Genomic DNA, 14107 nt, shown 5'->3' with positions numbered 1-14107 from the left:
CTCAGGGGCCTTGTCTTTAGAGGGAAACGTAATCATCTGCTTCATTACAACTGAATATAGTCGAATGGAAGCTTATGGGATAAATTAAGGGAAATTACTTACATCTCTGTTTATCTACAGCCTGGAGATGGATAGAATCAAAGATAATTATTCTCTTAATGTTTTGTCCTGGGGCACCTGGATGGCTCAGTTGGTTGAGTGTATGACTATTGATTTCAGGGTTGTAAGTTCGGGCCCTACATTGTTTGTAAAGATTACTTAAAAAAAATCTAAAAAAATAAAAAGTGTTGTCCTATAATTTTGCTTTGTGTAGATCTAATTGTAAATATCACAGGAAGAATGAGATCTTATATGTAAAATAAGATATCTACCTTCTTTCTAAAAGTATGTGAGATACATGTAATAAGAACACTTAATAAGACCAGACCACTATAATAAGACCAATACAAGACATATATTAATAAGACCACTAAAATAGAAAAAGAGAACTAAAACCACTGAGAAAGAAGGAAACTGCCTTAACCTAAGCAAATGTGTAATTGAACATGCTCACCATCTAGGCTGAATGGCTGAGGTAAGAGGAGCTCTATAGAACTATATCATCATGGTGTATACAATTTGTCTTACACAGATTTCTTACCGCCACCTTTGTGCTAAGAGTATGAGAGCACTGCTGATGTGATGGGGTGGGTAAACATTCAGCAGAAACTCCCCTCTGTATTGGGTGCCATGCCTCAGAGAACATGCCACACGGGGTGATCAAACAACCTTTGAATGTGACAAAGGGAAAAAATGCTCCTGAGGAACTTAGGCCATAATAAAGTTCATGTAGGGGTTAGCCCCTGATGGGAAATCATCTGGGAACTTTGTAGGTGCCCTGCACATGCTTCTAAAAGACATCAATCAGTGATATCCTCATGAACATAATAATAGCCCCTATGTATCAGATGCTTTCAGGCATTGGAATTTAGTTTTAAGGAAGCATCATCCTGTCTTGTAGATGAAGAAACTAAGAGGTTAGTGACTTGCTAATGTCACCCCATTCACAAATGGCAGAGCAAGAACTTAAGGCTATCTTTCTGCCTCTAAATCCTGTTCTAACCCCTGACCTATATACTTCTACTCACTGTCTGGAGATTGATCACTTATTAGGGATGATGCCACTGGAAAAATATAATGTGAGCCACAATGAGAGTTGTGTACATAATTTTAAATCTGCTAGTAGCCACATTAACAAAGTCATAAGAATCAGGTGAGATTAATTTTAATAATACAGTTTATTTAGCCAATTGTGTCCAAAATATTATCATTGCAAAATATATCATGTCATGTAATAACAGTCAACATTATTAATTAAACATATTAAAGTTTTACACTGAGTTTTCAAAGCGTCCAGGTGTGTTTTACACTTACAGTTCATCCCAATTTGACTTAGTCACATTTCAGCACTCAGTAGACCTATGTGGCTAGATGCTACCATACTGGGTAGTTCAGCTCTACTGAACTTTGGAAACGTGGGTTAGAGATGCTGAGGTCTCCTTCCTCTTTTAATTTCTAAGAAACCCAAGTTCAGTGAAAGAATTTTAACATGACATCATGTCTTCATCATTTCCAAAAGCACTTATTAAGCTCCTAGGTGCACACTGCTGGCTAGGGGAGGGGGTCCAGTGCCATCTGTTAGTTTGCAGCCATTGGGGCTCTCCTGTTTACATGTGCAATCATTTGTGTGTTTCAGGTGAACCAGGTCCTGCCAGCTATGGGAGGAATGGCCGGGATGGCGAGCGAGGCCCCCCTGGGGTGGCAGGAATTCCTGGTGTACCCGGCCCCCCGGGACCTCCTGGGCCTCCTGGTTTTTGTGAGCCAGCCTCCTGCACCATGCAGGCTGGTCAACGAGCATTTATCAAAGGGCCTGATCAGTGAAAAGCTTAGTGCTGCGTGGCTGTCTGCATAAACAATGCCTGGCAAAGGGGCTTGGAGGGGAAACACCACCGAAGCTGAGGCAAAAGACAACAATGCATTACCTTCAAAGTTATTACATAAGTCTTATTTGACAGATTTAAAACAATGGTGCTATTCAATAAATCCTTTCTTTTTTCTTGGAGAGGAGACAGCAGAATCATCGGATACAAAAAAAATCAGAAAACCTAAAACCCTCCCTTTAAATAAATTTATAATCCCATTCCCAGGATCTTGAACTTTAGTGTGCTATACGTATGTGATCTATCATGGGCCACTGTGCCAATAAACAAAAACAACTGTTTGGTTTACCTCAGTTGTAGTAGTTATTTTCATTTTTCATTTAGATGTTGTTCTCAGATTATCATTTCAGCTATACAGAGGATTAGCAGACTAATTCTGAAGAAACCTCACTGCAGTCAATAGAATTGGTGCTTAAAATTCCCATCAATGTGTCCTCTTGGGAGCAGCAAGAATGTGCTCTGCCCCATGCAACAATTTCCGTACATCACTTGCTGGTTTTCGTAGGCAGCCTGGATTTTTGTTAAACTGTACTGTATCCCAAACCCATTAATTTTTCAGCTCTTCTATGTGAAAGCAAAGAAGGAATTTTAATATCCTGCCATTCGTAAGTTTTATTGATAAGATTATTTATTTTCAAGGTTTGAGGTAACATCTCTGGTTGTACCAAAAAAATAAATATGGTTTCTTAAGCTCTTGCATGTTTTCTTATAATCATGTTCAATGAAAAGAAGTCACTGAACTTATTTAGGTACAATGAAAAATATTAAATTCCTGGTATTTCTATAGGCATGTTTATAATATTAGTGCTTTGTTTCTGTAGAGAAATTAAGCCCTTCCTGTTCCTTAGGGGTCATTACCCTGCCACAGTTCTTTGTATGTATGTGTGTAGCATGGGGGAGAGCTTCAAGGACCTTTTTTGAAATTCTAATGAAAGCTATGGGGCCATCACCCCAGAAAAACACACGAGTGCATATGTGCAAATATGTTTGTAGACTATTTCAGAGACTTCATAGACCACTTAAGCACTTGGTTTCTAGGTTAGGAACCACTGCTTTCATTTCAATGGTTTGTTAGCTCCCTCCTATTCATAATTTCACTGCTGCAAAAATGACTTCTGTTCCACCACTTTTCTTAGACATTTTATAATCACAGCTCAGCTAAAGCACCGAATTCTTATCAATAAGATAGGTATTGCCTGACCACTCAAGCACTTTATTACTATATTTGCGTGGTCACATTGACTAGCTGTTTTCTAGACATTTCTATAAACTACTGATCAGACTTACTATATTAATTTTATGTCACAGTGCATGTGAGTAACTTCTCCCCGGGGCATAGTGCAGTGCTCAAAACAGTCAATATCTTCAGTTAGTTTATGGAATTCAATTTTCTCAAGTCATGGGGCATAAGCCCTAACAGGATCTTTGATATCAATTTTTCTCACGTGTACTTGTTATACATTCAAAAACATTAGCCCTATTTGTTTGGCCAAATCAATCATTATGTAATCTGTATTTGGATTTATGTTTTATTTAAGATTTATGTATTTATTTAAGTAATTTCTACACCCATCATCAGACTTGAACTTACAACCCCGAGATCAAGAGTTGCATGCTCCTCCATCTGAACCAGCCAGGCGTTCCCCTCCTGTATTTGGATTTCTTTAAATCTGCTTACAGCACCTAGTTCTGTGCCTTGAGCATGCATTGCTTAAGGAGAATGATTCCAACTTGGCTACATCAATCAGTGCCATTTACACACTGAGAAGGATGTTTTTCCTTCCTGTGGAATAAATAATTTTTGGAAATAGAGATATCTGTTATAATTACTTAAAATCATCTTCATATAAATGGCAAACCTTTTGAGGTACTGCAACATCTAATCAAATAAATGCAAAGACGTTGCCTTGTCTTTTCACAAAGATTGTTTTATTTTAACCAGAGTGATGTAATTAAATACAACAAAAGAAAAATTAGATAACCAAATAAATATGTTCCTCAGTTCTATAATATTGTATTCATAAGAAAATTTTTAAAAAATAAAATTTCAAAGAGCAGATCATTCAACTGTTTTACAAACTTGATATATAAAAGGCTGTACAACAAGCTCCACAGATACCACAAGCGATACTGGAAACAACCACTTAACAGATAGATTATGCAAAACTAGCACATTCCAAATGGTGGGAACAATCCATTGTAAATTCAGTTAAGTGAAATAGTTTACAGAAGCAGTAAATACTTGTCTGAGAAATTGCAAAGAAAAGCATCCAGCAAATTCTATGAAAGTTAGAGTTGATAAATATTTAATTAAGCCAAATAGCTCTCTCTAGCAAAATAGAAATTTCCAAGCCTCTTTGAGATATTTTTAAAAGTTGGGTGAAGTGTCACCTAGAGCACTCACTGAGAGAAGAGTCTGTGAATAATTAAGGTTGGTTGCAAACTGGCATGTTACTCAAGGGCAAATGATTTCTGATTTAATTCTAGTCAGTGCTTCTATGGCATTATGATATGATTTTCATCCCCAATACCTGACAGGTTGGTTAAGAACTATGGAAATCACTTTCCAGGTTGACTGAGCACATAAATTCACTGGCATGGTTTGGGATAAGTGACTTCTGAGTAGCAGAAGAATATGAATGAGTAGTCATATGAGTTATGTGATTGATTCGATTATAGGCACTTTATATGTCAATCTGTCTAAACGAATATTGCTATGCTTAAACATCGTTAGTAAGATCTGATTTATTTGCCACCTGAAATAAGCTAATATAGATCCCTAGTTTTGAAGATCACCTCTATTATTTGATTTTTTGGCTATGACAGTTTCTGACATATAATATCCCTGAATTTTAAAATAAACCAAAATAGGGAGATCACTAAAAATACATAAAATTATACCAAATACCAAGAGAATTGCTTTTTTTTCTGTTAGTACTGACAAAAAGAGTGAAAATGTACTAATAAGAAAAAATTAGCAAACTAGTGATTTTGCCATTTACAAATTTTGCAATGGACATAAATGGTTTTAAATATCTTTAATAAAGAATATTTGTGCTCAGTAATGTAGGTCGAGTCCTTTTGTTTCACTGAGTAAAACAAATGCTTTTCAATTGTGTACTTCATCTTTTTTAGTGAGCTTATGATCTGGGACATGACAGTATTAAATGCATATAATTCAGTAAATATTAAATCAAAATTGGTTATCCATTGTAATGTATGACTATAAATACACATGCTCAAATGCTCTTTAAATGATTAACTAGGGGAAGTGTAACATATTTGTTAGATCCAGACATCAGAAAGAGGACACTGATCATATCTTTAGTCTTAATAAATGGCAACCCATGTTAACTTTCTCCTTAACATGCTTTTACATCTTACTCTCAAGTTTTCTAAAAATAACTAGAGAGAGAGAGAGAACAAATGAGAGCAGTTGGGTTCAAGAAACTACCTTTCTTTTCAACATTTATTTGAATTTGTCTTTGTCCTCCAGGTTGAAAATGTGTATGTCAAAAGACTTAAGAATATTCCTTAGAGAGCACCTGGTTAATTTATTACGTCATAAGGGGACCTGAAGGCGAGAATAGTTAAGAACTATGTAAATCATTTTCCAGTCTAAGCAAACATAAAAATCCACTGGCATATTTTGATGTGATTAATCTCTGTTGAGGAAACATGCTATGTATTTAACTTATTGCCTATTGCCTTATCACTAATGATGTAAGAGCTTATATTTGTCATAAAAGTTAACTGTGATATTTCTTATCTTGCTCAGACCCCTCTATATCAATGAGTCTTAAGTGATTTTAGTGAGAAGATCACTTTGTGGGACAAAAGCTGCAAAGGACGGATTGCTCTCTGACTTGTTTCTGCTTATTATTCTTATTCGCAATCATTAGACCAGGCTTTTTATGAGCTGCCAGGGAGATGGGTAATAAACTTAATTATTGTGAGCTAAGCACTGGTTCTTATGACAAACAAAAGCATAATTTCTAGCATGGTATAAACATGAGCCCTGCAATAGTTCAATTACAGGTTCCCTGGACATCTGTGTGGCTCACACTTGGTATGTAAGTGCTTTTGGGGGGCATCCGTGTGGTTGAGACCTAGCAGAATGGAGCTGAGGTATGGAGCTTCAGCCACAAGAAGTGGGGAAGAGTAGAAATGATGTTAATAACTGCACCTTACAATTCCCTGATTTAGGGTCAAATCGTTTATTGCTAAGATAAGCGAAAAGCTCATTAGGTATCATGAACATATAGGAATCAAGGCCTCAAAGCATTATATCCAAGTGGGATTTGGAATGAAACTGGTGCCATTCCACTTAACTTGAATATGTCAAATGAAATCTTAAATAGTTAGATGAGGTAAGCTAGAGAACAAAATGGGGAACAAATATACCCTAAATAGTATTTTAAAAATAAATAGTTATAAAATATGCCATAAGACAATCTGAATTTAAATACAATTAATACATTGAAAAATATTTATCCCTAAAATATACTTTAAATAATACAGCAAAATGAAAAATAAAAAAAAAATTGTAAGTTAATTAGCATCTTTACACCCATAAGCTTATTATGGTCAAATGGCACACATCCGTCTGATAAACTTAATTCTCATTGAACTACCCCATAAGTGTAATGAAATCTCCTACTTTATTAGAATTCACTTTTGACAAATTCGTGAAGCAAGTAGCTAACTCCTTGAGTTGTACCATGTATCACTCAATCTTCTATTATCTGAACATGAAAGTTTTTCCATTTAATTTTCTTAGACTTAGCTTTGGTTTTATAAACCGACCTATCTATGAGGTAAATTTTTGCTGTTCTGGGTCTGCTTGTCTGAGTGAGTTTTTTCGGTGCTCAACTGGTTCTTCACTCAGTTTAGACTGACCAGTTAGTCTAGCATGATTTTGTCGAGTAAAATGTTTGATTATAGCTCCAGCTACAGCACACAGTAAAACTGAAGACATCCATGTGTCTTGTTTCCTGAGTCTGTTAGTAATTAAAAAAAAAAAAAAAATTAATGCTCCCACTGCCAGCCAACTAGTAAATGAATTCAACGGGCTAAGTCACTTAGAAGTACCAAGGCATAAAAGATACAAATTCAATTCTTTTCCTCATTTCCTCCTCTTAGAAGCCTGGGTAGTCTCTGTGAGAGGAAAAGGTATAATAGAGGTAAGGGGAGGGAGTATACCCCTTAACACTAAAGTACTAAAAAAGAACATTGGGAAGCGAGAACAATAAACACTTGTGTGTCTTAAGAAGGTGAGCACAGGCAATGTGAAAAAAAAAATTAAGAACAAAAGCAATGAACTAATCTTCAAAATATTCTGAGAATTCACTGAAAAAACTTGAGCACATAATTTAACCTAGAAATTCTCAGTCTCAGGGTATTATTACTAGTGTTTAGGAAAATTAAAATGGTAATTTGAAAAATAGCATTCCTTATCTTTTGTAAATAGGGATATATTTCTAGAAAAATACAAACATTATACAACTCTAATTGTTAAATTAAAAAATGTTAAGTACCTTGAATGATAAGGAGATTCAGACGTGTAATTTTATAAATAGTCTACTTCTCGTGATAAGCTAAATGCTTTTTACTTCTGTCAAAAGAGAGTATTCTATCTAAAAAGTAGGATGGGTATTTAGGTGTTTTCATGTTAATCACTAAAATATGAGGGTAGAATACAAACTAAAGTTACAAATAGTAAAGTTGCAAGTTAACCAGGTATATAAATCCACTTAAGAAACAAAATCTAAATAGCCAAGGAGTCAAAAGTTATTGTGCCTTCTTCATAAAGATACTTAAAATGAGGAAGAATATAAATTAACAAAACAAATGAACAAAACACAAATTAATAAGAAATTATTTACAAAAGTAAAGAAAAATCAAGTGCAAAGGCAAGGGTCTGATTCAGTTGTCCACTAAACTGTTTCTAGCCTTGTATTTCTGCAAGTCTGTTCAGTTCTTCTGATTCAAACTGCTTTAAACACCATCTTGTGGACAAAAGGAGGTATATCACAGGTTTTCAACAGATGAGAAAGACTGCAGAAAAGCTAAATCTTATTTAACTCCTAAAACATATTCATAAAAAAATATTTTATAATCCAAACATCAAATGACACTTTTTACAACATATCTTAAGATAATTACTTAATCTCTACAATAAATGACAAAAATTGTATTTCAACAACATCATGAAGTAGAGAAATAAGCATATGGGGTTAAAGTCATTAAATTACTGTGATCACATGGTGAAAGATTTCAAAGGTTAAGACTGGCTGTGTTTCTCTTATGGTTAGTAAAAAATAGTTAATGTCCTCAATAGGAAGGAACAATGAACACACTCATGAATCATTCTTCCTTTTTCTTTAGATTCCAAAGGCTATGAATATTAATTGAAATCATATCTTGTTCTTTGCATGGAAAGATTTCTATCTGAAAGTGTTAACTGATCTTGGTATAAAATGTTACACTGGAATCCAAACATACTTATATAGAGCAAACCCAGTTTTAATTACTAACTGTCATCATGACCTATAATTACTCTGGAGTCTAAACAAGAGCTAATTCAGGACATCTGGTAATTCTTCTTCCCTGCTGTGGACACTACTGACATCTTCTGAAAGTAAACAAATAACAAATGCTTTGGAATGGAACATAATGATGTAAGAGAGTTTGCAACCACCAAGTTATTTAGGGGAAAATTTCCCACCCTACTTTGAGGCCTTAATTATCCACTTTATTAATATTAAGGGAATTAGGCAATTGCCATATGTCCACTTCATTTGGTGTATTAGCTGGGCCCAGCCATTTTCGTCACTCTTGGTTGCAGATCATGTGAGACAAGAACAAGCGTTGGCAGGTAAATGATACGGTAGGGTGAGAGGGGCTCGTTCCATGTGGACACAGTCCCATTTCTCTACTTATGCCAAAGGTAGATTAAGTCATGCAGCAGTTATAAAAAAAATGGGCTTGAATCAATGAACTCTACTTTGTAATATGCATCATATGACATGACATTCCCCATACCCCTTAAACCACCTGAATAAATCCAAATTCTTGAAACAGTAATAAATCAGCTCAGCATTAACGGAACTTAAAAAAAGAAAGGTTCCTAAATATACAATTTGTAAGAAAGGATGCATGACATATTCTGTGGAATAAAAATGAACAGAATTTATAAAACAAGAAAATGAACTGAGTCTTTTTACGCATATGTTAGACTCAAAGAAAACAAAGAAAAATACATTGATCACCATCAGCAAAAAAAAGTTCATGAAGACATGAAAACACTAAAATAAGTACTTCTGGATTAGCAAAGAGGCAAAAGGATAAACAACCTATTAATCAATGTGAAAAAATAATCCTTGAAAACATATAAAATGTGTAGCTTCATGACAAATTCAAGTACATTAAGGAGCGGCAGAGGAGTTGTAAGCTTTTAGAAAATTCAAAAAATTAAAGTTCAACAAATTAAAAGCTCAAGATATACACATAGCACCAGATTTTGGGTCTGTATACATTTTTTGGAGGGATAAAGTATCATTTTACTAAGAAAATGCAAATGTATATTCCAATTGTGTAAGTCTAAAACACAGCACCATTGTAGGTATTGCACAGGAAAGAAAATGAAGAAGAAAATCAATTTAAAGTTAAAAGCATTTGAAATAAATAAAATAACCTCAGAGAATAAAAGAAACAAACTTGGGATTTAAATATACAACATAATTCGATACGAAATAGCTAGAAGGCTGTATGTACGCACAGCCATGTAGACAGGGCCTGACCAGCGGTTCGTTCATCTATAACGAAAACCAGTTCAAATCATGGGTGCATTTGAACAAAAGCCTCCCTACACAACCCCGTTCACAGCTTTTTCCAATTTCAGTGGGCTCACCTTTCTAAATTCATTTTTCAATTAATACGTAAAAGCAACCATTCTAGCCTGTTTTAGCCAAACTGGAATCTGCACTGCTGTTTGAAGAGATGGGGCCTCATTTCTGTGGCAGGAGGACTCTGGGTATCCTGCTCACAGCATCTGTGGGACCCACTACTTAGATTTCGGCAACATCCTCATGTCCAATGTTTTAGAAAATCAGTTGTCTTCAGCCTCTCAAAATAATGGACGGCTAGGCAATAAAAATAGCATTCAGTAAGTATCTGGGTTGGTGATCACTGTACCGTCATTCCCTGTCAGAGGACTTGGTCTTTACAGTGCCTGTTGTTTCCCCTGAAGTTACTGCTAACTCTTTGGTCTGAGTGCTACTTGCATATCCGGTCCCATGGCTTTCCTTTGCCGCCCTGTACCTCTTTCCGCAGCCTCTGGAGAACAGTTTCTCCATAAGAGCTTCTGGGCGTCACCTCCTCAATACACATCTGCAGACACCACACAATCATCCTCTAGGCCAAGGGGTTTCTTTCCCAAGTGCCACAAATCCCGTCCTTTGTTCTGATGGCCAGTTCTTGTCTTAAAATCTGAGAATGATCCGGTTGGAACCGATAATGGATACAAGGGCCCAAAGACCTTGCTAGGCCATTTAGCCTCAAAGGTACCAAAGACAGCTTGATGCCTTCACCATCAAACACCTCTTAGGGAAAACAGCCTTTTGTTTCCCAAATGAGAAACTCAGTGAAGAGACTGCAGTGTTGGGCTTTTCTTGTGGAACTCTTGTACAATTGGACTTTGTTCCCCTCTTTTCATGCAGTACGTATTCATGCCAGTGGTGATTGCTTTGAACTGAGCTCATTATACAGAATTAACAAAATCATTTCAGTAGCTGGCTATGGTAGGTTTTGAGCTCCCTGATAAAATAGCCTCCTGGGTTTCTTCCAAAATGAGTTATGAAGTGAAGCTCTTATCGCCTACCTATTTCTCCACATAAGCAGGATGGATAGAAGGTGGTACAAGTATTCTTTGGCTACAAAACGTAGTCAAAAAACATTGAGCAGAAGCAATGCAGTATGTCAAAAAAGTTGAAATCTTTAGCAATGATGGTAAATGTAAGCCCCAAGAAAACTTTAAGTCTGAAACCTTAAAATTCAGAAATCAAAGGCCAAATACAAGTTGATGAGACTAGAAAATGTACATCACCATCAGCCTACTAAATCATAAGATGTAATTTCATCTAGAAGAAGAACTAATGACAAGATTTGCTTGTGTTTTTCATAGAAGATCCTGAATGAAAATCATAGCAGTGGTGAAGCAAAACATATGGAATGAATTTGGGAAAAGCTAAAAATGCTGATATCCCAATTACTATAAGAATAGGATTCCGATTGTTTTTAATGTCTGGCCTACCAAAAACAAATAAAAAAAGCCACCCATATATCATGAGGGTTTGACAGTATTACGATAGCTCCAATGCCAAGTCTTCCTCAGGTGTGTTTATTTCCCACCTGTCCGCTGACGGGCATGAGACACAGGATAGAAGCAATCTTCTGGATTACATCTTCCACTAGGTCCTGGGGGGCCCTGGGGACCTGGGGCACCTGGTGAGCCTGGCAAACCCGGAGCTAATGAAATAAAAGACCCCCATCAGAATGCAGATCACTTATGGCTCTTCCTCCCTCACTCCAACCAACACGGGTCATTCAACTTCACCTGTAGCAACATATATGGGCCACAGGCGAGAAGGTGTGGTTCCTGTTTTTAGAGGCTTGCTTGTGTTGTGAAGATAATATCACTATTACCTGAAGTCCCAGGAAGACCCGGGCTCCCTGGAAGCCCAATTCCAGGCTCCCCTCTTTCTCCTTTCTGTCCTCGGTAGCCTAAATGAGAGATACATAAAAAGAGAGACACAAGAAGTAAGAGTGTTCTATGGCAACAGAGCGCGTGCAAGAATCATGTTGTTAGTCTATAATATTTATGTTGTTCCTTCACTTAACATACATAGCATATTGGCTATCTGTTTTGCATTATAATCATTTTAGGCTTACAAGTCAAACAGACTAGGTGCAATAGGCAACAAGGATCTTAGAAATATGCAGCTACTGTACAAGTTCCAGCTAGTCAAACTATGGATGGTGAGATTTTTGGCACTGAAAATGATACCTAAGTAACTCAGATCAATCATTCATATCATCTTTCAAATAGCTATGACAAGGTGCGTGAACCTTTCCAATAAGAATTCTGACTGGAGGGTAGGTACAGGCTAAATATAAGAAGTGTACTGAAAGAGTTTGCTTAATATGAGGACAAGATGATATGACAACAAGAATGTGGACCTTAGTCCAAGAATTAAAGGGAATGAAAGGAACAAAAATTCATGATTTTAATAAATGACAGTAAGAGTGCGAGTATATTTAAATCCAGCAATCTCAGAAGTCGGGAGAGGACAAATCAGGTCTTTGTTCAAATTACTTACTGTAACGACATTACATGCTTTCTAAGGAAAGTTAAAACAGCAACCTTGTGTTTTAACATAGGTGTCCCAGTAGTTCTTTAGAAAGCAAGGACATTAAGGGATTCATCTAAGCTCACTTCATCAATTTAAGATTCTTTAACCAAAATGAACTAGGTCTAAGATCTGTATACATATTAAGATAAAATCATTCTTATTCTTGATTGTACTTGTTGTCACCTGAGCTAGACGAATGCAGAGGAATTTATGCCTCTGGGAGCCCTTATCTCTGCTTTAATAAAGCAGAAAGACAAATACCACATGATTTCACTTACATGTAGAATATCAGAAACAAAACAAATAAATAACTAAACAAACAAAAGTGGAATCTGACCTATAAGTGCAGAGAACAAACTGGTTCTAGAGGTAGGTTCTAGATGGTTGCTAGTGGTAGGAGGGGTGGGAGAATGGGCACGATGGGTGGACAGGAATGGGAGATACAGGCTTCCAGTAATGGAAAGAGTAAGTCACAGGAATAAAAGGTACAGCATAGTGAGTATAGTCAATGGTATCGTAACAGTGTTATATGGTGACAGATGGTAGCTACACTTGTTCTGAGAACAGCATAATGCAGAGACTTGCTGAATCACTATGTTGTACACCTGAAGCTAACATAACATTGTTGTGTCAACTGTACTTAAAACAAGAGAGATCAAATTGTAAAATAAATAAATAAATAAATAAATAAATAAATAAATAATAAATAAATGGCATAAAACACTTTTTATCTGTGTTTTGTATATTGGCATCCATGTAAGTCTTTGTTTGATGAAAAGGTTTTGTGGCTATAAGAGTTTCACGATGATGGTAAATAGTTTCATTTCCAACTTTCCATACTTAAACAACAACTTAAAGACAACTCTTAGTCCCAAATGAACAAAGCTGTCATGCAGAAACATGCAAACATACAACAAAGATAATAAGGAGAGTATCTCAGTAGGAAAAGTAGGTCCTGACCTAGTTGTGCCTTTTTGTAAAGGTGTATTATTACAGCAAAATATAGTAAGAGGAGAAATTTTAATGTTTTCTATGAGCAGTATGTAAAAGAAATTATTTCCAATAATTTGAGAATTAGACATCAGTTTTGGGGTTACCATCTTCATTTTTCATTGACCATGCAGTGTATACATTATAAATGAAATAATATTAGCAATGTAATCCCCACACCATTATTTTTTGACTTTGGAGGTATCACAAGATCATAAATGTGAAAACAGTGGAAAAGAAGTAAGTAAGTAATTGAACAGTAAGTAATTTGAACATATTTTGAGATGCATATTGGAAATACATCCAGTGGGAAATTTTCACACGTTTATACCTGAAAAGTGTTATAGATATTCAATACAATCTTAGATTTGAGAAATAATAGTGGTTGGAACATGTGGCATGATATTTTAAGTTGATACATATTCAAATTTTAAATATTACCAGAATTTCTTTTACATAAGTGACTTTCATTTAATTTGTGTGAACAACAAGGAAGAATGCTTATAGTTAGGGTCATTTGAAAGCACTCTTCCAATTCCATTATTTAGACATTTCTACAGTAAAATAACATTTGTTACATGAGGTATATTCATCCTGGTCTATTATGAAAGATTGAAAAGTTGACCCTTAAGTTATTTCAGTAAGTGCTTAAGACCACAGGCTAAAGAAATGAGGAAGAAAGAAAAAAAATTATGACTTTTAATTACGAAGTGTATTAACAAGACT

The 14107-nt window shown here is 35.7% G+C and overlaps 2 protein-coding genes across 2 annotated transcripts in view; one reads left to right on the top strand and one right to left on the bottom strand.

Annotated features, from left to right (window-relative positions):
* The window catches only part of COL9A1 (collagen type IX alpha 1 chain), an 87455-nt gene extending 84786 nt beyond the window's left edge, over positions 1–2669 (top strand). Inside the window, exon 38 of the mRNA XM_040473873.1 lies at positions 1736–2669. Coding sequence (XP_040329807.1) covers positions 1736–1920 — 185 coding nt within the window. The 3' untranslated portion in view covers positions 1921–2669. The remainder of the gene's footprint in view (positions 1–1735) is intronic.
* A 372-nt stretch (positions 2670–3041) lies between these two features.
* Positions 3042–14107, bottom strand: part of COL19A1 (collagen type XIX alpha 1 chain) — a 350833-nt gene continuing 339767 nt past the window's right edge. Inside the window, exons 51-52 of the mRNA XM_040473872.1 lie at positions 11685–11762; positions 3042–11507 (exon numbers count right to left, since the gene is read on the bottom strand). Of these exons, the coding sequence (XP_040329806.1) occupies positions 11380–11507; positions 11685–11762 (206 nt within the window). The 3' untranslated portion in view covers positions 3042–11379. The remainder of the gene's footprint in view (positions 11508–11684; positions 11763–14107) is intronic.

Source organism: Herpailurus yagouaroundi, unplaced genomic scaffold (assembly GCF_014898765.1).
Source record: "Herpailurus yagouaroundi ecotype Mexico unplaced genomic scaffold, PumYag 139, whole genome shotgun sequence".
In the NCBI taxonomy this organism is placed as follows: Eukaryota; Metazoa; Chordata; class Mammalia; order Carnivora; family Felidae; genus Herpailurus; species Herpailurus yagouaroundi.
The sequence above is the reverse complement of the archived record's forward strand: the minus strand, read 5'-3'. Positions and strand labels throughout refer to the sequence as shown.